Source organism: Hoplias malabaricus, chromosome 15 (assembly GCF_029633855.1).
Source record: "Hoplias malabaricus isolate fHopMal1 chromosome 15, fHopMal1.hap1, whole genome shotgun sequence".
NCBI classification, from domain to species: Eukaryota; Metazoa; Chordata; class Actinopteri; order Characiformes; family Erythrinidae; genus Hoplias; species Hoplias malabaricus.
In genome coordinates, this window is record NC_089814.1 from 37,638,068 (window position 1) to 37,663,221 (window position 25,154).

A 25,154-nucleotide genomic window follows, 5' to 3' on the forward strand; every position below is an offset into this window, starting at 1 on the left:
CCCAGGTCATCAGAAAAACACAAAACAAGGACATCAAGGACAAAGCCCACCCCCAACACAGACTTTTCACACTCCTGCTGTGAGGGAGACAGGAGCGTGAAATCCAGAGCCACTATTCTCAGGAACCACTTTTATGTACAAGCCATCAGACATGTGAGCGACTGTCACTGATACAAGAGCACACACACACACACACACACACACACTCATGCGCTTTAATGGCTTCAGAAGGTGAAAATAACCTGCTCAAAAGGGATGCTGGTTCTCTGGTCTTTCACCAGGGCTTATTCTCTGCCTTTTCACAGCCTTTTCACACTTCTACCATCCGGGAGACAGGAGTGTGGTACAAGAGCGTGAAATCAAGAGCCACTATTCTCCCGAACAGCGTTTATGCACAAGTCATCAGACATGTGAACGAGCAGAACTGATACTAGAACTCTGTGTCCAACACACACACACACACACACACATGCTCTGTGCTGCAGAACTCTGGACTTTTAAAAGACCTTTATAACCATTTCTAATATTACATTAAAATTCGTTCCTTCAGTTTACTGGGTTTTCTAAATGTGTTAATGTGCAACTTTTTGTCAGTGTACCACATGCAATAAATGATGTATTCTGCACTTAACCCGTCTATGGCAGTGAACACAGACACTAGTGCCCTAGAGGCCATGGGCACACACACCCAGAGCAGTGGGCCGCCATCCCCAGCTGTTGGGGCAACTGAGCCATGGATTGAGGAAGGAGGACAGTGCTTTTCCTTTAGTCTCACTGCCCCCAGTTTTCTTGCTGGTCGTGGGAATGGAACCCACAACCTTCCAGTCCCAATCCTCTGTGTTCTGTGTTACAAGTGATCATATAAGAAGTTGGATCAACACACCTGATCCCCGACGTATTTAGAGCAGAGAAAAACAAAACCTTTGACTTGGACTGGGATGAAGAGTCACTGACATAAAGGTGGATCAATATCGCTTTCCATGTCTCAGTCTAAGCCCGTCTACCCGGATATGATAGCATCTGCTACCACCTCCTCTCCGCCCCGGCAGCTTCATGTTTACACAGACACTCTGCTCAGACCGCCCACGCTACAAATTGGATCAGATGTGCAAAGTGACCTTTTTCCTTCTCGTTTACCTGCGGCTTACTCTCCTCCTCTCTCTCTGGACAGATTTATGCTCTGCCAGCTTTTCTCCACGTTATTGCTTCCCAGTCAGCTGTTTTTTTTTTGCCCTTTTTCAGTTCCCCCCCCCCACCTGCTAATCCAGCACTATCCCAACTTCGGAAGACCATGAAACGGGAGTGCTTTCTGTGCTGCCTGAATTCGTCAGTAACCGGGCCCACAAGCTCCCTCATTGCCGGAGGTAGGGGATGGTGGCACTCCATGAAGGAGAGAGAGAAAGAGAGAGAGGAGTGAGATATAGAAGGATGAGTGTGGGGAGAGGTGGAAGCACAGGATCAATGGAGCAAGAGGGAGAGATAGGGCAGGCGAGAGAGAGAGAGACAGAGATGGAGAGAGGCATGATGGCACGGATAAGCAGACCGGCACGGCACTGGGAGATGGGAGGCCGATTCCTTGCGATAAGGAAAGATGGCAGTAATAAATCGGGGGACTGGGCAGGGGAGTTGTAAAGTGAGTGGGGGAATGCAGAAACAAGAGTGAGGGAAAAGTGGAGGAGTACCACTGCACCTGGGTGGAGGAGAGAATAGCGAAAATAAGGAGCAGGCATGCAGAACACTGTCCCTTTGTGTTGGGAACAAAAGCAGTAGCGTTTAACAGAGCGTAAATTGGGCTAGTTTGTTAGTGTTTGGAGGTGAGAATACCTAAGTGATGCAGGTGAGCAATTTCATTTCAATTTTCCTCAATTTCGTGTCCCACACTTACGTACAAAATGGACGTACAAAAATTGATGAGAATGGCTATTGTTTTCTATAGCTACACATTGCCTATAGACTACCTTGAAGAACAAATGCAGTCCATTGTAGCATGACCATCTCTGGACATTGTTGCAGCACGCAGAGAGAGTAGGGTTTAATGGACCAGCTGTTGTATTATAACCCTCCCTGGATTGCGCAGTACATTTCAGATATTCATTACGATTTACATATTCATAAACTCCAAAAACACACTGCTCATCAGCTTGCGCCCTAGTGATTCAAATCAAGGGTTCGATCGCAAACTCTGAACCTAGAAATCTTACTAAACTGAGCCTAATAAATGGCTCACTGTGGTTGGTGTAGAGTGATTGTGTTAATCCAACATTAGCCACGAGTACGTTATTGAGAAGTGAGAGTGGTGCACTTTTTTTTTTTTTTTTTTTTTTTCCTCTGTTTTTTAAAATTGGCAGCACCACCGTGTCAGTCTCACTCATACCATCACAACACACACTAACATGCCTCCACCACCCCAATTATACTTGCTCTGCTGTGGTCCTGTGGAGGTCCTACTCATTTAAGAACAGTGTGGATGTGGTCTTCCAGAGTATGAAGGCAAAAGATGGACCACAGCCTGTTATTGTAGAACAACAATGTGCTGTAGGGTCAGTGGTGCAGAGGAAACGGACCGTGAGTGGAGATCCAAGAAGGTTGCTTTAATGTACTTTGGCTTGTCCTTTCTCTTAATGTTCAGCTGTGATTTTTAATGACCTTTCACATCAAGTTCAGTGTTTTGGTGGATTGTGCGGTGCTCATGGATAAATACATCTAAAGAAAATGGTGAGAACATTGTGGAATATATAAATTCCACAATTTCAGAAGCATTTGGAACAGTTGCTCAATGTTAATGGAATAGTAACCTTTGCACTAATAAAAATAATCAAATATGAGCCTATTTCACAGGAATCAAGCTCTAAAATAGAATCAGGTTTCTTCGAAACACCCACAGCGTCTGTAACACATTTTGCCATGATGCCAGGTGACAGAGAGCTCGTCGAGCTTGAAACTTGAGAGAGATTGAAAGGAAGCTATAGGTTCTCAGATGGAGAGCGTCCAAGCACTGAACGCCTACTGAGGACAGACATCATTTATTAAGGTCAAAACTGTCTCTGTTGATACTGGGTTTATTTTGTAACCTCTGCTCTGAAGAAAAATCATTGGATTTGTTAATCTCAATACTAGCAATATTATGACAAGGGCTTATATATTTCCTCCGGGTGACTGTCTGTGAGGAGTGTGGTGTGTTCTCTCTGTGTTTGCGTGGGTTTCCTCCGGGTGACTGTCTGTGAGGAGTGTGGTGAGTTCTCTCTGTGTTTGCGTGGGTTTCCTCCGGGTGACTGTCTGTGAGGAGTGTGGTGAGTTCTCTCTGTGTCTGCGTGGGTTTTCTTCGGGTTCTCCGGTTTCCTCCCATGGTCCAAAAACACACGTTGGTAGGTGGATTGGTGACTCAAAAAGTGAGGTAGGTGTGAGTGTTGCCCTGTGAAGGACTGGCGCCCCCTCCTTGCGCCCAATGATTCCAGGTAGGCTCTGGACCCACCGCGACCCTGAATTGGATAAGGGTTACAGATAATGAATGAATGAATGAATGTTTGTAATATTCCATAAACCTGGTTAATTTAAAGCCAAATGTTAAGTCATCAAGTGGCATTACATGAGTTCCTGCGATCATGAATGTGCTATATACATTTAAGTACGGAAATAAAAGAAAATTAATAATTAATGCCTTGTTTTTGCAGTGAATAACTGACATCAGTTAATTTATATATAATATTTTTTCATCATTTCACAATGACGATAGCTGATCCAACCCGTAATGTCAATAAGGATTTTAAATATGTCTAACTGACCTTTGCATGATCTCAACTGCGAATTACCACATTCAGTTTTCAGACCAAGAAGTCTTCAGAGTTAGAGAAACTCCAGATAAATAGATATTTAATCAAAACTGCTGTGTATCCATTGGTTGCAGTCGTGTGATAATTTTTTTGGCGTGACCCTCAGCGAGTGGATTCTTGGAGGGTAATATTTTATCGTGACTGTCTGCCTAAATTGTATCTGTGACTTTTGGCTTAAAGTTAAATGAAGTAGTCCTCCTTGTCTGAAAATGAGAGATGATCAGTAAGCGATGTTGCCATGGCGCACCAAAGCCAAAGCTGAATTCCATGTTATCGCCCTACACCCTACGTAGGGCACAGTGTAGGTCATAACGTAACATATTCTGCACTCACAAAGAGCATGGTATGTTGGAAATCATTTTAGCCAGCTATAAGGTTCATGTTTCCCTCTTGAATTAGCATCAATCACGTTGGTAGGTGGATTGACGACTCAAACGTGTCCGTAGGTGTGAGTGAATGTGAGTGTGTTTGTCGCCCTGTGAGGGACTGGCGCCCCCTCCAGGGTATGTTTTCGCTTTGCACTGAGTGATTCTGGAACAAGGGTTACAGACAATGAACGAACGAATGAATAATGAGTACATACTCAATATGGAGGTTACTCCACACAGTGACATCACATGCAGCCCAAGGATACAGTTTGGGTTTCCAGTGAAAGCTGTATCAGGTCGTTGGTTTTTAAAGTGGTGGTTTTAGGATAGTAGCTTCAGGATATTATTTTTTCTTTAGCTTTTTGAAAGAAAACTACAACAGACCAGATACTGTAAACATGCTTTTGTTTAGTTCGTTTTTTTATTATTCGACTTTTCTAGCTCTAGACGAAGAGTTGGCTACACACTGTGTCCTTTATTTCTGTACAGCATATGCTTCCAAAAATAATTGGCCTGAAAATGCTGTGATGTACACTTTTTAAAAAACATTTGATGGTTGTTAGAAAAGGCACAGAGCTCTGTGTAAAAAAATAAATAAATGTGTATAATGTGAAGGTCTATGAAAGCTCTCACACGGTAAAGAATCATTCCTTAAAAGATACTTTAAGGGCCCAAAAGTAGCCCAATCCCAGCTTCACGGTGCAGCTGATCCAGTCGCTGCCTTTTGCGGGAAATCTGAAGTTACATGCATTATTTATGACCTGGCTCCAGGAGCAGCGTGGACCACTGTTCTGAAGGATGGAGATTGAGATCCTCTAGTAGTCTGAAGTTCTGCTTCAGTTCGAGCTCGCAGCCCCGATAGAACGGATACTGAAGCTCCGCTTTATCAGCTTCAAGCACATTTCCACGTGGTGCAGATGCATTGGTCACAGAGCCAGCCTCACTCGAGGAAGCACTATGTGAGTCAATGTCACGGGACTCAATAACATTCTGTGGATATCATCTACTGGGAGAAATGTCACATCTGAGAAAACCATTCGAAACACTTTCCCCCAGGGGGCTTTTTTTTTCAGTGTGTGAGTCTGATGTAATGGTGTGGAGGAGTCACTGTGGTACTGCTTGTATGCAGTAAGTAAGCACAAGCCAGAAGGAGGTCCACTCCCCTGTAGGGCATCACTGTAAGCCACTGGCTGAGATGGATTCCACTGGGGAAATGATAATGAAGATGTACTGAAACCGTTTGCTTCTCTCCTAACCCCCGTCCTGTGCTGGCGAAGGTGAAGATCCCTGGATGCTCATGAAAGATTTCTTTAATGTAATATTTTGCATATTTAATTGGCACATTTTAAAACGATATTCACTGATTACATCAGCTAATTTTGTTCGTGGTGTGAGGATCGGCATTTTCCAGTTCTACCTTTGCTTAGAAACAAGCTGGAGATGGATAAAAAGCCACCATTTTTCTCAGACAGCTGCTCTCCATGCTCGAGTGTAAGCCACTTAGGATGGCCCTTCAGTAGCAGACCCGCTTGCCAAGCAGCTCCATGTGAGACGTTATACAGATTGCAATGGGGAAGAAAGCAAAAAAATACTCTACACACTCTACCTGCTTATTTTCTGGACGCAACAGCAAATGTACAATCCCTTACTACTCCTTTTTTTTTCGATGATGATGATGCAAACCTGTGCAGGATTTAGACGCCTTGCAAACTTCAGGCACTGAATGAATAAGAGAAAGTACTTCTTGAAAGAGATGGATTTTAAGATGGATTTCACTTTCCTAGAAATTCATCAGTTTAAAGTCTTCAAAAGCCAGACACGTTCACGCTCGCTGGCTTTGCTTTTAATTGACCGGAAGACGTGCAGATGAATGATTTCATAGTCACATTGCCTTCTAGAAGAGAAATTCTCCTTCCGTTTCACCATGTTTTCTGACTCTCACACACAGAGACAAGGTCAGGGGGGGTACTTTTAAAATGGCAGTGCTGTTGGCGAGTAACAAGGGTTTTGGCCAGATTTGTTACACCATATATAATTAATAAAAAACAGGGTTGTCAATGAAAATCATTAGGTTTTCTGGCTGTTTAAGCTAAAGCTATTATTCATTCATTCATTCATTTATGTGCAACTGCTTTATCCTGTTCAGGTCACAGTAGGTCTAACTGGAATCAGTGGGGGCAAGGCAGGAACACACCCTGGATGGTGTGCTGGTCCATCACAGCGCAGCACACTATAGGTCAGTCACATTTGCACAGTCCATCTACCTGCTTGTGTGTTCAGACTGTGACCAACTGCAGCACATGGAGCAAACTCACTTAGACATAATGAAAACACACCAAACTCCACAGACAGTGACCTGAGTCCAGGTCCCTGGAGCTGTGTGGCAACTATTAGTCGTGTCCAATTACCTGCTGTCTTTGTTTTAATTATTAGATTAACTTGCAGCTGAATCAGAGCATGAAACAGCATCTTTAGTTTTTGTTATACACCCATCCAGGCAGCATGGTGGCGCAGATGCTCTCATGCAGCTCCAGGGTCCTGGGGTTGAGATTTCAAACCCCATGCTGTCTGTGAGGAGTGTGGTGTGTTCTTCCTGTGTCTGCGTGGGTTTCCTCCGGGTGACTGTCTGTGAGGAGTGTGGAGTGTTCTCCCTGTGTCTGCGTGGGTTTCCTCCGGGTGACTGTCTGTGAGGAGTGTGGAGTGTTCTCCTTGTGTCTGCGTGGGTTTCCTCCGGGTGACTGTCTGTGAGGAGTGTGGTGTGTTCTCCCTGTGTCTGCGTGGGTTTCCTCCGGGTGACTGTCTGTGAGGAGTGTGGTGTGTTCTCCCTGTGTCTGCGTGGGTTTCCTCCGGGTGACTGTCTGTGAGGAGTGTGGTGTGTTCTCCCTGTGTCTGCGTGGGTTTTCTCTGGATGCAATGGTTTTCTCCCATATTCCAATGTGCAAATGTGTCCATAGGCGTGAGCAGCTGTGACACGACATTAGCTAGTGCAGGCATCTGTTAGCAAACATAAATCAACGGGTGTTCACCTCTAAGCTTGCTAAAAAGATGAAGTGGCTGGTGAGTCTTGAATAAAATAATAAAAAAAAAATAATTCAAATTAATGTCATAGCATTGCTTTCCAAAGAAAAACAGCGCAGTGTATCTCCAAAATTCTACATTTATAAAGAGGTAAACCCTTTTTAACTTGGAAGAAGTTGGAAATCGATATAAAAAGATTTAATTCTAAGTAAGTTTGGTGCGTTTTAATAAGTGGAAAATCGTAATATTTTCACGCAAGAACAGAAACTGTTGAAGTGATGAAGTGGAGACACATGTTTTCTTTGGGCAGCTTTATAAAACACAGTAAACATTTGAGTCCTTCTTCTAAATCCACAACTTACAAAGATAATACCCATAGAGACCGTAACCATCAGCTAAGACTTGTTAGCCAGTCTGCTAATTGCATTCTCAAGTAGCATGTTGAGTTTGGAGGAGGAGTTAAAGCTAAAATAGTGAATTTAAATTCTATTTAAAAGTGAGTAGGATGTAATTATATAAAGCTTTGCCATCACAGGAAAGTCAACAAATGAGTGGAATGTATAGAGAGTAGTTTATTATTTTCCACTGTAGGAACACTTCACTTTTTAAGCCACCATCATGAATCACTTGTTTGGAAATGCACATCAACAGGACCCTCTCAGCTTGTGAAATCTTTATACAATGCTCTCGACTGCAAATACAAATCTCCATTGACTCATCTGCCACAGAGATAAAAGAGGAAGCTTTACAATTGTTTGGCTTGGCGCGTGAGCCCGAGTCTTCTGGGTCCTCCATTTACATATGCGCTGGAGTGTGGCAGAGAGAGACAGAGAGGTTTGTTTTGTCCCTGAAAACCTGCTGATTAAGAAATTGATTTAATAACTTGCAGGGAGGACTGACAGCTGCTGTGGCAGTGCCGGGCAGAGACAGCAGCCGATTTCATGCATAATGAAAGGTGATGAAGGAACCGGAACCTTCCTTCTGGGGCAGGACTCTGCTAAGCCAATAACGGAGCGTAATCATTTTAGACAAGGCCCGGAATGAGGCGGTGTGAAGGAGGAGCCATAGTTGGAAATGATTTAAGAGGAGGGAAATGGGGGACATCAAGTAAAGGACCTCATAAGCAGGGGGATCATTTGCTGGACTCTTACAAGGGTCATGTTACTTATTAGCTATTAGCCTGTGGGCTTATTGTGCCTTACATTTCTAAGCTGTACATGAGCACAGCAGGAGGGCGTCTCTAAGCAGCCATGAAGATCAAAGAACTTGAATGTTCTTTAAAAAAGAAATACTAACAAAGAGTAAAACCCTTGTTGTCAGTTGTTGAAGTGCAGGTCCTCAGTCCCCTAATGCATGCCATTATGGATGGAGCAAAAAACAGCTCACAAACTCATGTCCAGTAAACCTCCATCTACTGTGCAGTCAGTAAATTGCGGTCAGTGACACAGATCTTGGTTTCCGTAGTGCAGCACGCTAGATTGGGAATGAAGCATTGATTACAGCAGCGATGACTACTTTTCATGACGAAACCTTCTTGCAATTTTGGCCTCAACTAAATTTTACTGTCGTTGCACAATGTGTAGCCTCATGCAACAGCCTTGAAACTCAACTGCAAATGTTGCTGCTGTCTCAGACCTCATGACTTTGCTTAATACAGCTTAGTTAGCTTAAACATGTAGTAGCCAGCTACCATTAAACATGACTGCTATTAAAAAAGCTGATTGTGCCAGCGTTGCTTTTACTGCTCACTGCATAGATATCAACCTATGATGGGTGATGAAGGAGCCAAGTCCAATGACTGGATCTGGACTGAGAGAAAAAGCAAAAGAAGGTCGGTATCGGTTTAGATAAGTGAGCTAACAGGCTAAACACCACAGCACAGATCGTGTTCCAGCGAACTGAGGCTCAAATCACACACATTTAGAGGATAAAGTCTCGTATCTGTCAGCACAAATTCAACCGAAAGGTTTTTTAGCGTTATTTTTGGTTTTTGTTTTCAACTTTGTTTCAACTGGATATCACTCGAACACAGAGAAACGCTCAGATGTGGTGGGCTACTGGGCTTCTGCTTTTTCACGGTTTTAGAAGTTTAAGTGTGTGACATCACCAGGCAGTGAGCTCCCACAGTGCCCCCTCACTGTGGCTCTCTTAAATGCATATGAATGCACATGAATTTGATAAGTACTAACCAAACAGACATTTGACAAACCACACCTTTCATCATTTTTGAGATACAGCCCTCGTTTTGAGTTATCGACCATGTTTTACAGTATTATCATTATATTGTCCAACGTTAGTCTGGCTGTTACTGTAAAACACTTGTCAGTCTGATGTCTTAGCTTCTTTGAGAAGTTGGTCATTTATGAGGAAGTTATTTAAAATTCACTACGCCACATTACATGGCCAAAGGACCATTTTTATTCACAACAGTCGTTATTGCAGAAGAGATCAGAGGGCTCACTCTGCTAATTTTCTAAATTCAGATATCCCTCATGATGTTAGAACTGGCACAAACTTCGTACCCTACGCCCACATGGCTGTCATCACAAAAGAGGTGGACAATCACAAATGGCAACCCATCTGCTGTCCAATCAGCGTGGCGAGCCTGCCTAGTCACACGGGACAGTAGTGGGAGATCTGGCAGTAAATATGCCCCGCGACTGGTTTAATGGGCCTTGGCTGGCAATGAGAACCCTGATAATATACGATTATGAGGGCATGAAAACCTTTCTCATGCCTCCCTGACCTTTGCACACTCTTTATACAGTGGGCCATGTGTAAATCTGTTGTCCTAATAAGCTATTTGCATTGTTTACAGCGCACCAGCAACTGCCATAATCAATCGTTTGAGTTTTGGTTTAGCGTCCGCTAATCGCTTAGTGTCTTGAATGTTGATTTGGCTGTGCTTGCTTTTGATGGTCTAGTGAAGATGCTTAGTAGAAGCTCTGTTTGTCTTTGACTTGCATTCAAATACATTCCCATTTCTTCTCTTGAGCTTAACTTCAACCCAAAATCTAACCCTGATGTTATTTATTTATTTATTTATTTTTTAAACCACTGCCGTCGAATCCGTGCTATGCCTAGACACAGGATAAACCTAATAGCTCCTTTTACACAAGCCACATTACAAGGTAAATCCTAGCACTCATTGGCTATTCCAATTCTTGACGGTTCATGTTCATAAATGTAAGTGTCCTGAACAGTTGGGAATGGCACACACACATGTTTTTTGACCATTGCCTTCAGGACCAACAACAGAAACATAATATTTGTGAGATTCAGGATGTACAAACCGGAGTAAAACAGGAAGTACAGACTCGTTAGCAGCTCATGCATCACATTTTGCTCCAGAGGACAGCAAACAGCTAGTCAACTGTACATGATTAGAATGACACCAAGAGATCAGCTGAATCCTAAAGGTCTTCATCCACCCTACGTAGTGCACACTGTAGGTCATAAAGCATACGTCTCTGCAACCATTCAGTAACTTATGTCGGATTACAAAACGGTTTATAATTTGGTATAAGTTTAATCTCTTTCAGTTGAACTAGTGCCCTATCTATTGGTAGTAGGTTTTATAATCGATGAAGTGTGCAATGTTGGGAATATTGTGCTAATTAGGAAGCAGCTCGAGCCTCCCCTTGGCTACAGTGAAAGGCAAATCTGGCCGTTCACATTCCTGTCGTGTATCAGATCTATAAACACATAAGAAAGTGACTTTGTTAAATTAGATTTCACACATCCACACAGCGTCTGAGTAACATTTAAAGCAAAAATAATCAGATTTGAGTGACTTCAGCCTGGAAATGTGAATATAGCTTTGTATTCTGATCTTTAAAACACGTGACCTGTACGTTATTCCTAAAGTGTGCTGTCTGGCATCTCGTATGCCTCGTCGTATCAAGTTATTTATTTATATTTTTTAAACAGTCGCGTTGGATAAATGACTTGGGTGCAACAGTTGCGTTCCAGCTGAGCCAATTACACCGACGAGTACAAAAACAAGCAAAAAAAAAGAGAGCGCAGCAGGCAGAATTCAAGCCTGTAGAATGGATGATGTTGGATGGTGATGGAGCACAGTCATTCCACAGACTTCCACATGCGCTCCGGCGCGGTGCTAATACTGAATAACCCGGAGGTTCGTATAGGCCCGGGTTTTTGAATTCTGACAGACAGACCTTGTCACGAACGTGGCCCGGAACACCGCTAGGTCAGAGCTCTATCTCAGCGTAAAGGGAAAAGACGCAGGGCTCGATATCACAGTTGTGTAATAAAAGACAAGGATGCCGTTGCTGGTCATTTGACCCTTAGCTACGGCTTGTCAGATGTTAGCCACATGCTTCCACGTTTCAACAGAAGGATTTATTCTGCAGAGAGAGCAGTTCTAGGCTCCAGCAGAGAATGCCTTATGTAAGTTTATCTCAGCGGGCGTGAGCCACAGGGCTGCTCTGGTATCAAGTTGGCTGTTAATATTCCATTCTCACTCCGGGTTCATTCTTGGGAGAGAAAAAAAGCAAACCAGAACAGTAGATAGGCCTGATCCCCTTCATTGACAGCCTCCACCAACTCTCACGGCTGCGCTTCCAAAGTCATGGCTTTAGCAAGAGATGAATTTCCCAGATGTAAAGTATTGAAATCAAACATTTCCTGTTAAAAATGCTCTGGAAAGCGAGATTCTGAAATATTCATGGCCAGAGGAAGAGGGGAAAAGACACCCTCTTCGTAAATAGATCATAGCTTTTTCAGATATTCTCTTTGCTGTTGTTGTAGCCAAGAAAAATGTGAAATCTGACCCCGTTCCCTCCCCCTCCCTTTTTTTTCCCCAGCTGTGTGTGTGTGTGTGTATCTTTTCCTTTTCCTTTTTCTTCTCCTTCCACTTCTCCTTTTTTTTGAGATTGCAACATCTGGGAAGGCTTTCTCCCAGTAATCTGCCCCCAGCTCAGGGGCCTGTTCTGCATCATAATAGAACTCAGACCCCCTCCTCTCCTCTCAGTAAGCTTGCGATTTATACACACACACACACACACACACACACACACACACTGTACTGACAGCCACACACAGAAACACGTGGCTCTGGTGAGATGAGGTAATGCCTGAGATGATGTGGTTGAGAAAATTCAGCAATCAGCCATGATCTGCTCAGTGTAGTCAGGTACAAAGTAGGGAGCGTGATGGAGGCTGTTTTCCCTATGTTTTCCTACACTTTGGGCAAATACCAGAAAAACCCACAGTGTCACACTTAAGCCCAGTCTGATACACCCCCCCCCGCCCTCTCCATCCCCGGCTCTCTCCCTCGGCCTGATGTTTACCCCAGACGCTGCCAGGCTGACAATATTTTTTCCAGCACCACGTTCTGTTTATGCTGGCTGTTGTTTGATGAGAAGTGCTGTGGCAACTGCGTCATAGCCATCGTTCCTGGTTTAATTGCGCTGAAGGAAAGGCTGCTTTTGTTGCTCTTACACTGTCAGGCATGTTATTCGCTTATTGTTCTTAAGGCAGTAAATGACTCCTAAGAATTAGGGCTGACCCAGATACCATTTCAGGGCCTTGGAGCTTAATATTCGCCGAATATTCAAATATTTGGGGGGACAGTGGTTTAAAATCCCAGTTTCCAGGGTGCGCTGCAGCGTCACTCGATAGCCTCCCTCATAAACACTTACATACACTCGGCCACTTCGGGTACGGTGTTTGTACGGGTTAACCAGAGCTTCGAGGAGGGGGTCTAATTCGAGGAATGAAGCTGAACAGATGAACTGTGGCCTCGCTGTGGTTCGTTGTTGTTTGCGCGTTAGACTGCTCTTTGGTTTGTTTGTACAGGACTTTTATTTTGACGAGACCGGATACAGATGGATTTGGGGGTTTCTTAGTTTTGGATGCTTGAGACACTGAATATGTGTCTATTATGTGTCTATATGTTTGTATTATTTAATAGAAATGGTCCGACTCGAATGCTCTAGAAGAGGTGTGAGGGTTTGTGTGGGCCCCCACTGCTGAATCCTCCGAGTTTAAAGGGTTAAATAAACCCTCGTCGGATGCTTTAAAGTTGTGGTTCTACGCTGGACGTGCCGCGTGAGCTTGGGAGCGCACAGCCATATTTGGGCCAGGTTATGACAGCTTAGGTCCCGGCGTAAATATTAAGACAGGCCTGTGATGAATGACGAGCCTAGGCTCCACCCTACGTGAGTATGCTGAGATCCCTAGAGAGCGAGAGAGGAGGATAAGCGAGTAGGAAGAGATACAGGAGGAAACTGCGTCCTCTGAGAAGCACTCATTGACCTGAGGCCACTTCCTGAGGTCCCTTGGAGTCCTTTGAGGTTCGGTTTATGTGGTACATCCGAGCAATTAGCCCTGTCTGGTTACGTTTGTGTGTCACTTTACTGAGACTGTGAACTCATGTTTGACGTCTTATATCTCCTCACTAAAGCCACCTATAGGTGAGGGAATCTCTGTGTGTGTGTTTTGCAGATTAGCTCCAGGTCTTAGGTCATAGCTGGGGGTTTTGAAACATGGATAAGACGGCTTTAATAATCGCTACAGTATTTTACACAAACAGCAATCGCAGGGAGAAAAGTCACATTTAACACGACTGATCTGATAGTAGTTCAAGTTCTGGCAGCGAACACAAGCTTCCACTACGCTCCTCAACCTCTGATAAACATTATGTCCTGGCACTCCACTTTAGAACTGACGTTAGTCTGCACAGAGAAGAAGAAAGCTTTCAAAGCAACACCGTTTGGAAGCCGAGGAGCGGCAGGTGTCAACAGCAGCTGTACCTGATAGACGTTTCTCTCTCGCGCTTCTCCAGAATAAATCCCAAGCCTTATTGGTGGAATCTTTCACATGCTCGCTGAAGGACCTCCGCAGTGGAGTTTTCACTGTGTGAGCCATATCCACATGCTCTTCCCAAAGCCCTTCAACACCGTCGTTGTCTCTCTTCATTCACTGCATCCACAGAGTCCAGGGAAGTCCTGCAGGTCCAGTTTGCAAAGTCCAGGCAGCGGAGCGTGGCGAGAGGAGGAGAGTTTTCGCTTCCCAGTTTCACCCCCTTGATGCAAAAAAGTCTGCATGTAATTTTTGCAGACACGCTCTGTTCTAAATGTGTGTGTGTGTGTCAGAGAGAGAGAGAGAGAGAGAGAGAGAGAGAGAGAGAGAGGGCTGGACAGTGTGAGGGGGGGAGAAAAGGAAACTTTTCCCACAAGCTAGGGGTCAAAGTCACCCAAAAAAGGAAATAACCCTAAGTTTGTGCGTTAAACCCCTTTTTGCCTCAGAGCCAGAGACACTCCTGCATCTGGACAACAGCAATTAAGACACACACACACACACGCTTGATTCTCTAGAGGCAGCTGAGATAAATATTGAGCTTGAGAGATCCAGCTTTGGCCGTGGGTTGTGGAAACAGTCAGAGTTGCTGTCCCTTCTGTTTTGTTTTTTTTAACCGAGTCTCTTCCTGTTTCAAAGCAAAAGCAGAAGTTTTTCTCCTCGGCGATGTTTCTGCGTTTTTAGTACAAAGATCAGTCGCACTGCAAGAGATGCTAAACAAGTTCCTTCAGCAGGAAAGCTATCAATGCGGTGCTCATATTGAGCCACAGCTTCAGAAGAAGTGTCTAAAGTCATGTGTTTTTCATCTATTGCCTCTAAAATCCCAGTGTTTCTTAATCAACGTGTTCCTCTCGCGTGTTGGGACCTGGCACCAGTCGAGATGTTATCGCAGTGTATTTGGGGCTCTCTGCTTAGTCTCGCTTCCTTCTGCCATTAAAATAATAATTAATAAACAACCCAGCCTCTTCTTAAGATGAAGCGCCGAGCTGCCGGATGCCAGCGACAGTGACGCACAGATCGTGTCACCGATGGCACACTGCTGGCCAAATGTTAGTGTCCTACTCTTAAACCCACCACAGACGGTGAGGGATGAGCTCGGTTTGAACTGAAGATTATTTTCGAGCGCCAAACCCTCTGTGTTTCTCAGTTCTAAAAGCACTCAGACTTACTCTTCTCGTTCTCCCTTAATGAGAGTCGTGGTTCATGTGTCTGACAGATCATTTGCTGTTTACTGATTTGAAGAATCATCATCAAATGTAATGATCTGGCAGAAAGATTCGCTTCGCACAGAAACTTTTATTCTTTTTTTTTTCTCCATAATTCTGTGTTTAAAACTTCTGTAGTTCTGCTTGAGGGTAGGCTCCGGACTCACTGCGACCCTGAGCTGGACAATGTACAGTATGTACAGCACTGCACCAGAGGTTATGAGATTTAAAAAGCTGTAAGTGTTTATTCACTAAAAAACAAACAACAAACAACACCCCCTCATCAGAATAAACCCAATCACATTCCTCCAGTGTGATCCTCTGTGTGTGAACGTGTTTAACTCTCTCCTCGTGGAGTGTGTATTATTTGAGGTGATCATCCAGTGCCTAGTTTTAGTGGTGAATCAATAATGATTTTAAATAATGTGTGCTGTGGATTTAACAAATTCATGTAAATCAAGGAGAATCTGAACAAAACACTGTTCTTCAAACTCACTCTCACCCACTGCTTTATAGAGAAACATTGTCTTATGTTTCTGATGTGTTTAATATCATTATTAGTCTGTGTTTACTGTGATTATAACTTTACACCAGCCCCACACTCACTGAGGAGGCATTAGTTTAAATATATATCACTATCTTAGGGGCCTACGACGTCTGCAGAGTGCTGTAGAAATATTTTTTTCCCCTAGGGTGCACCAGGACCAACGCTGGAACCCACGGCCACACTTACAGAGGAAAAAAACACAATATTATTGGTTCCTCGTACTTGTTAAACCACACTAATTATTTGGTGGAGGGTTGACTGGTCTCCGTTTGCTGGATGGCAAATCCGTGGCCCCGACGTACCAGAATATACGTGAAAAGCTGTTTGAAGATCGTTTCCAAACCGGTATCTGTCCATCCGTTTCCTCCAATAGGGTGGACGCTTTGGGATTTATGAAACCTGTTGGGTGAACGTCTACATTTATAAAGACGCTGCGGGAGCCGCGGCACGCCAGTAAATTAGAGCGTTACGGGCATCTGTTTCGCATTAGGGACTTTATTGCAGCCTTTCTGTTCACCGTGAGCCCACACTGTGAGGAATGATAACAGAAGCTGCTCGGTTGTGCGGCGTGGCACGGCTGAGGTGGGGTAACTTTCTTTTGCGCTAACGTGAATTTTGTGGCTTTCCGAGAGGTGGTACTTTATAAATAACGTGCCATGGGAATTATTCAGTCAATAAGGTGTTATTGGCCTGAGCTCTACGGAACGAGAGGACTATCCCGAGCGCGTGAACTGACCGAGGGAGTCCGGAGCCCTGTATATGGGCGATAATTGTGAAAAACCTGACTTTCACGCGTATGCTCTAATAAAGATGTACTCAACCGTCAAATACATCTGTTTGGCTTACACGCAAAACCTGCAGCAGAGGGCACCACGGGGGGCTGGTATCTAATGGTTATCTATGACTTCATTAAAAATGGATGGGATCGGCAGTGCATACCAATTTTAGCCTGCCTTGCCGTTTTACGCAAATTCAATTAAAGGCCACATGCTGTTCTCAGCCGCCACTCGATTCGAACGGAAGCAATCACGGTTCCCGACAGGCCGGCGAGCATGCTGGGATCCTGCATGACTTATGCAACATAGATAGAAAAGGTGTGGGTAATTGAAACAGCCCGTTTTATTGTGCGAACTGCACATCTGGGGACGCACGATGAAGAGGAGAGATGGGTTTATCAGAACACACAGCCAAAGCAATAGAAACAAATGGCGCGTCCAGCACGTACACACACAGCTTGGGAGTGTGTGTTTGTGTATGTGAGCAAACCTTCCGTAACAATATGTCTCACAGAGCTGCGCTTCCCTAAAGGTCCACCCGTTTATCAACGTCCTCATCAGTGGTGTATCTCTTACTGGCAAGAATTAATTTAGCTGATAATAGCCCTCTCTCCTGAGGCCTCTTTCCATTTATGTGAGAAAGGTGGAATAAAACATGAACGCAGACACTGTCATTCTCTCTCTCTCTCTCTCTCTCTCTCTCTCTCTCCCTCTCTCTCTCTCTCTCTCTCTCTCTCTCCTGTGACTTACTTTAGCTACTTTACTTTTAATTGAAAGTTGTACTAATCTAGACACTCACAGTAGTTATTTAACAAGATAATAATTATATTACACACAGCGGTCACTTGTTTTAGGAACACCAACTTTGTATTTACACTCATTGTCCATTTTATCAGCTCCACTAGTGTGTGTTAGTGTGTGTGGTGCTGGTGTAGAGTGGATCAGACACAGCAGTGCTGCTGGAGTTTTTAAACCTTGTGTCCACTCTCTGTCCACTCTGTGAGACACTCCTCCCTCGTTGGTCCACCTTGTAGATGTAGAGTCAGAGACAGTAGCTCATCTGTCGCTGCACAGTGTGTGTCGCCCGTCCTCTAGTCCTTCATCAGTGACACAGGACGCTGTCGGCGGGATGTTTTTGGTCGGTGGACTGTTCTCGGTCCAGACACTGAGGGGTTTAAAAACTCCAGCAGCACTGCTGTGTCTGATCCACTCTACACCAGCACAACACACACTAACACACCACCACCACGTCAGTGTCACTGCAGCGCTGAGAATGATCCACCACCACATCACACCTGCTCTGTGGGGGTCCTGAGCGCTGAGAAACAGGGGGAAAGTGAGCTCCTGTGTGGTCAGTGGAGCTGGTAAAATGGACAATGAGTGTAGATACAAGGTAGCTGCACCTCATCCATTCATCGTTCAGTGTGTGTATAATTTATCTAATGCCCTTCAAAGACTGAAAGTGAAGAATGAAGATGGTCCTGAGGACAAAACCTATGTTCTGAGGCTCAACCACAGAACATCAAACACAGTAAAACGATGAAATCAGATGTCATGATGTTCTGAAGACCACCAGATCAGACCACAGTAAAAAGCTGAAATCTTTGCTCTGCTCTCCCTTTCAGCTTGTGGTCTTGTGAAGGCTAGAACTGCTAGCGGGCCCCCCAGAGATACATAGCTTTGAAGCAGGTTGAGCTGTGAGACCAAACTCAAACCACACAGCAGCCCTCAGAGGTAACAGTGATGTTAGATGAAGATCAGATCATTCCACGTCCTCTTTCTGAATGAACTGCTCATTCATATTTCAGCAGCCAGAGGAACCAAGAAGGATCAAGAAAAGGAGGCCGTGCTTTACTTAAAGCATTAAAAAGTTTGCACGCCTCTGCTCAAAGTTTCGTTGATAAGTAGAATTGTAATTAAACACTGGATGAGATGTGAAATAGCCTATGCCAGTGCATTAGCGCTTTACGTAGGGCCTGGCTCACTCTCTTGCTACCAGCAAAAACAACATTTAAAGGGGACGACTACAATTGTGTGACAACGCCGTTTTAAGCTCAGCATCATTTAAAGTGGAATGGAGTGTTTGTGGAGAAAAACACTGAAGTGTAACTTGTCTTTAAGTTTGTATTCACTCTTTGAAACTCATTTGTAACTGGAGTCGTTTAGTTTTGTAGCGCTGTCGCTAATGCAGTTAGCCATCTCCCGAGTTTGGAAGCATTTCCACCGAAACAGCAAAAGAAATGCTTCAAAATTACGCACCTATGGAGAAGGAATAGAGCAATATCTTCATCCCGATTCATGCTTTTTAACGTTTGCAGTTCTCGCAGTTGTCTAAAAGTAATCTTCTGTCACACAAAGAGAGGGAGAGAATGAATAACGGATCGATTTGTTTATTTTTCTTTTACTCGATCATTTACAGGCACCAGGGCTTCGAAAAACACATTCGACTGGTTTTGAGCGTGCAAACAGACTGGTTCTATGAGGTTACTGAGGCCATTTATGATCCAATCAGCTACCACTAACAACTAAGTTTACTCATTGGGCCCAGTCCTTGAGTAAATCCACACTGGTCTCCATGGTGACTAAAGCCATACCAAGCCCCACTGGCACTGTTAATGCACGCTCAGTGTCACCAGCTCCATGTGAGCTTTTACCCTGATACACCACCATTACACACTAACAACATGTACCTAAACATCACCTCAGCTATTCCACAATTACAGTGCCCCCCCCCCCCCCATTTTGATCACGGCTGATAAATCTTTTTCATCCAGTTTGTGCTGTTCATTTAGAGATGAGAGAGGAAATGTTGAATGTGGAACTTATTTTATGTTTCAGAGTTCATGATCAAGTTTCTCACCAACTAAAACAAGCTGTATATCAGAGATGCATTGCAAACAAGTCCAATGTGGTTTGTGCTGATTATTTTGATTCCAGTTAGACGGAACACACACAGCTCAAAGAAGAAGTAAGAACTTCTAGTTCCTCATTTTCAGGGACAGATCATTCACATAACAAATTTAATGCGTAAACATGCCTGCTGAGAGAGCCGGTGCTGACTGGGCTTTTCTGTTTAAAAAAAAAGAAAAAAGAAAAATGATGATACAGTAAATTCAACCTGTATTGGGGAACTGTCTGAAGTAATCTCGCACACAAGAATGTTATTTCATTTTGTCCATTTTGCAGTTGCAGAGTGCAAACAAATTACAGCCTCCATAATTATCTGCTGTCGCATGGAGAGAAACATAGATTAAAGCATTTCCTAAGGGGGAAAATGTATAATGCAGAGTGCTCAAAAAATGGTTAGCAGTTGCCTTTTTTATGCCCAAAGGAGGCGTCTGAACAAAACAAAAGTGTTCTACTTCAGAAGTTGGAAACAGTGAGTTTTGTTTTGTTTTCTAAGACCCTGAGATTATAAGAAGTTAAACCATGGTGTGCCTTCATTCATTCATTCATTCATTCATTCATTATCTGTAACCCTTATCCAGTTCAGGGTCGCGGTGAGTCAGGAGCCTACCCTGATTCACTGGGCGCAATGTGGGAACACACCCTGGAGGGGGCGCCTGTCCTTCACAGGGCGACACACACTCGCACATTCACACTTACAGCCACTTTTGAGTCATCAATCCACCTTCTACAACACGATCTTCAATGTACAAAGTGCAAACACATACATAATGTAGTTGATGAGTGTCTGTTTAACGGGGCTGATATTTTACACTTAAATTACATTTGCATCATTTAAAAAAAAAAAACATTAGTTACGTTTTGGAGCTTTTGCCCAAAGGCTTCCCCTACAGTTGCAAAGTGTAATTCATTTTTACAGCATCCTACCCTCCTCTAAAGTTACATAATGCAGATTCTGAAGGGCACTGTGTTCCTTTCACCAACATAAAGATATATATGTTTGAATGAATATATCAAGTAATTAATTTTTCAGCTTTAGAGTGAAAAAAGAAACACGGACACAGCTTCAACAGCAACAAAAATGATCAAATCAAACCTCTACGTTAAGAAGAACTCAGTGACGTGAGGCTTATTCAGTCCATACCTGTAGCAAAGGGACGGACTGGTGCTTAAACTTTCACAACGTTATTAAAACATGAGTTGATTAACTGGAGCTGTGTGTTGTTTATATTCCACCTTTAACGATAAACTCATAATAAACTCAGGGCACATCCAGAGGCACTGGAATAAAACCGTATCCTCTGGAGGAGCAGTACACCTGTAAATTTAACTAGCAGCAGCATACTTCTGACCTTATGAAAATGAAAAATTGATCCTTCATCTCTTGCAATTTGTATCTGTCCAGACGAGGGTTCCTGAGATTAGACACAAACCCAGTCCTGACTACTCTGTCAATTAAGTCCGTTGAGCCTGATCGACTCTGCGAGATATCCATCATGATGACAGTAGGGACATGTGGGTGAAAGTGGCTGGGATGCTATCGTGTCTATCTCTCTGTCTGTGGCAGACGGTTGTATCACGCTTTAATGAGGGGGAAAAAAAAAAAAAGAGAAACTCCCTCTGTTTCACAGCTTATGCCTTATGTCGCCCAGCTCCGCCTCAAAATGGAAATGAATCGAGCGATTCTCATGGACACCTCACACTGTACCCAGGCTCCAGGTAGAGGAATCGATACTCTGAAAACACGAGCCTTAGAGCCAGTGACAGCTGGAGTCCACTGTTTGGTTGTTTCTCCCCCCCCTCCCTCTCTCTGTGTCTCTTTTGGCTCTCTCTGTCTCTCTGGTGACTGAGGGCACTCTTTCAACTGCATTGACAGGGCAGAAACCTCTGTGATTTTAACAAGGCGGGAGCGGAATGGTGAGATTGCTGGGTAGATTCAGGGATCCCAGGCAGCAGGTGGGGAGAGAGAGAGAGACAGAGAGAGAGAGAAGGCACTGGCCAGAAGTCTATTTCCTGACAGGCCAAGTTCTGCTGGGACGGCTTGCGGCCTGACAGCTTGTGTACACAGAGAGATGCACTGTGTTTCTCTTGCCTCTCCTTCTCCAATCTTCCTTTCCCTTCTCCCCATACACATGGATTCTAGTTTCTGGCTCCGTTACTCTGGCTACAGTCGCCATGCCATTCTACATTTCTCTATTTATTCAAGGCTGGGGAAAAAAAGGTGTCTGACTACACTCAACCCCAAATATTAACGCAAAGCTCTGACCAAAAATGAACGCGCCTTTCTTGTGTTAAACCTATAAAGATGGAACCTGAATGTGTGTTGTTCTGTTTAACGGATTGTTGGTGGGGTTTATTCTCTGATTGGCTGCTAAGTGACTTTGCTAAGACTTTTCTTTACGTGGTTCTACATTAAAAGACTGTAGCCTGTAAGATGCTCTGCATACATTAATAGCACCTTTTCACCCAGTACTCAGGACACCACCACAGAAACACTGATGTGACGACTGAGTGTCTGTGCTGCTGGAGATTTTAAACCCCTCCTAGCCATTTTCCACCATTGTTGAACTCGTTTGCTTTCCTTTCACGAACCTAATTTGGAACCGTTCTGCACGTTTCCACCCACATAAATTGGTTCCTGATTCAGAAAATTAATTCCCAGCCGGGTCCAAAGAAGAGATTCTTCAACGTGAACCGTGAAGCGTCATGAGCTCGTCAAGCTAAAGAAGCTCCAGAAATAAAGTGTTATCGCACAGTGGAACTGGACAGGGTCATTTGCAGCGTGTGATACTGTCCACAATTCTGTGCTGGGAAAAAAAACCCCACAATTGAGATGAGTCAGGGTATGTATTCGTTTTGAAATAGGTAAAATGGAAAATGGGAAACATTTGATTTGATTTCTGACTTGGAAAGAAACCAGGGAAATAAAAGGTACTTAAAAACAGGAAAATGCTCCATCTGTGTGTTTTCTGGGGCTGTAGTCAGTGAGCATCACGGTGGACAGTGGATAAACCATGACTCTGTCCTGACTCTATCCGTTTATTTATGGCTCTGACTCTGAAGCCATGTTGAAGCTGAACCACGCCACAACACCCACTGCTAAGGACCTGCGCTTGATCCCTTTAAAACTGGAGGAAACCTGGGCTTTCTAAGAACCCTGAATGATTATTTTGGTGGAAAAGCGCGATCAGTGTCACTGCTGGACTGAGAGAATAGAAAATGGAAACATCCAGCCAACAACGTCCAGTGGGCAGCAACAGACGAGCTTATGTCTGTTGTATATGGTCCTGCTCACCTACAAGTTTGCTGAAGTAGCCTCGAGGGTGAGCTTTTCTGGGTTAAGTCTTAAGTGGTATGTGCCTTGAAGGACCTTTTGAAAAACAGATGGACTTTTTTTTCCCCTCTGCTAGCTGGCTTGTGCACAAGTATCAAATATCCTCTCTGTATTGATAAAACTCTGTGGGGAGTACATTAGTGGATTTATTACTGGAGGTGGAGGGAGGTTTCTAAAAGGTGAAATATATATATAATTCATGCAGGGTTTGGTTCTGTAGTGAAAGAATACCGAGGGACAAAATCTCAAAAGGAGACTCAAACCAAAGAGGCTGAGGGATGCAGTTCTACTGAATATTGAATAAAACGATTAATAATATGTTATTGACGACACTTTATCGTAGTGATTTAGGTGCTTTCCTGAGTTTTCTTCTCCCTCTCCGTTATTAAGAGACTTGCTTTAAAAGTTGAGCGTATACAGTAAAATAAATCCTGTGAAGTTTTGGAGAACTCTTTGGAGTCTTCCAGCCAGGAAACAATAAGACATTGTGACCTCCTACTGAAAGTATTTAAATGCGAAAGACATTAGCCGCAGTACTTGATTCACTCTGGTCTTCTGTGCCAGTGGAGATTTGAGGTAATCACCATATTATTGTCTCAACAGTAAGAATCTATTCCATATTTTTCATGCACATGGGCTGTTCACGTGAAAAATGACGGCAGCGTCACAAGAACAAATCACAGCAGGATTAACACCATATACCCCTTACTGATCCGTTTTCTGTAGGTGTCAGGCCGAGCCATACATCGCACCCCAGCACTGAGAGCCCCTTTTTATCTGCTGTGTTTATTGTTTACTTGGTGTGGTTGTGATTTTGTATGTCCCCATCCCTCTTAGTAAACGTATTATAAATGATGTAATGACCTTGCTTGTGGTTTGTGCTGAAGTATGGTACACTGATGTATACAGTAGTTCCCTGTTTTGAAGCCTGCATCAAAATGTCAAATATTCATACACTGCTAAAGCAACAGCCCTGTTTTTATAACTACTTCAACACAAGAAAGAGTCACCTTTCTTATTGCCCAGTGCACATGGCCATGTCATTTAACAATCTGGTCACCAATAACACAAATGGTTTTGGCTCGAGTGGCCAATACCCTTCGAGAATATTTACAATTTTAACTAATCACTAATGGCCTTAATTTCAATGCATTCACAAATTCAAATCATTATAAAACAAACAAATAATTTTACTATTATTCCCAGCCAGATACACTGCCAGTTTTATAGGGCAGTATTTAATGTAGTTTCTCTGCTGTGCCTTAGCCAGCGACGCAGTGAATGACAGTCTGAGCCTGTTTACAGAGCTAGGGCTGTGTAAAATCGCCGGACCTTTTTCCATCATGTAAACAGAGAGGAGCATCACGTTTAATGGAGTGTGTTTTGTGGCTATTACCCTGTTTTCAAATGATACTACAAATTATTAGTTATTTTTATTTATTTATTAATACCTTGCCGTTAGATAATTGACAAAGGGTTAATCCTTGAAACTTCAAAGACCTGTTTGTGGGCCAGACTCATAATAACATAAATTTCGTTTTTCGTCCTGCGGTTTTATAGTGCTTACCGAATTATTTATAGTAGTAACTGAATAATAAGTCTTAAGATGAATAATTGAGTGATATGCAGTTTAGTGGATTATGAGTAGGACTAGGCTCGCGAGCCATTGTTTGGCAGACCTTCAGAATGACCATTTTTGTTTGGTTGAGAAAAACAAGGATGTATAGACAGCCTGTAATCTTACAGCACATATTTTCCTTTTACTGCAACTGCTCAAGCGTTGTAGCAGCAGATGAAATGTGATACAGTGGCAATAGTAATTAAGACTCTGTGCAGCCTGTCACTGGAGGGTGGGTGTAGGCTAATGGCAGCTCAGTGGTTGGGGATGGAGTCCCTGGGCAGGGGGAGAAAGGAGGAGTAATTAAAAATAAGGGCCCCTCACAGTTCACTCCAGCTCTCTGTCATGGGGCTCTAACGGCTTCCATATGAAGCGCTTTACGAGTGCGAGGGAGCGCGATTAATGGCAGCCGACGGGGGCCAGTGGCCATCGGGAGAGAGACCTGTCAGAACCCCGCCGAGCACTGGCCATTACACAAGAGCAACAACCCCCAGCAGACGTCAGAGCTGTGGAATGAGGGTAGGGGCCGAGGGGTAGGAGATAAAATGGGATGAGAAGGAAGATCCTTGGTTGATAAGCGCTAAGAATAGTTAATCCTGGAGATAACAAAATTATGGCTTAATTTCATATGCACAGGTCTATGATAGATTTTGAGAAATCCAATATAAAGTGCAGATTCTACATTAATTCTACACATGTCCCTTAGTAGAAGAGGAGATATGGATTTGT

At 43.7% G+C, this 25,154-nt stretch overlaps 1 protein-coding gene and 1 long non-coding RNA gene across 2 annotated transcripts in view; one reads left to right on the forward strand and one right to left on the reverse strand.

Annotated features, from left to right (window-relative positions):
- Positions 1 to 14,107, reverse strand: part of si:dkeyp-23e4.3 (rho GTPase-activating protein 7) — a 70,588-nt gene extending 56,481 nt beyond the window's left edge. Inside the window, exon 1 of the mRNA XM_066646456.1 lies at positions 13,993 to 14,107. Within this exon, the coding sequence (XP_066502553.1) occupies positions 13,993 to 14,107 (115 nt within the window). The remainder of the gene's footprint in view (positions 1 to 13,992) is intronic.
- Positions 1 to 25,154, forward strand: part of LOC136668763 (uncharacterized) — a 242,456-nt gene that overhangs the window by 48,296 nt on the left and 169,006 nt on the right. The window lies entirely within an intron of this gene.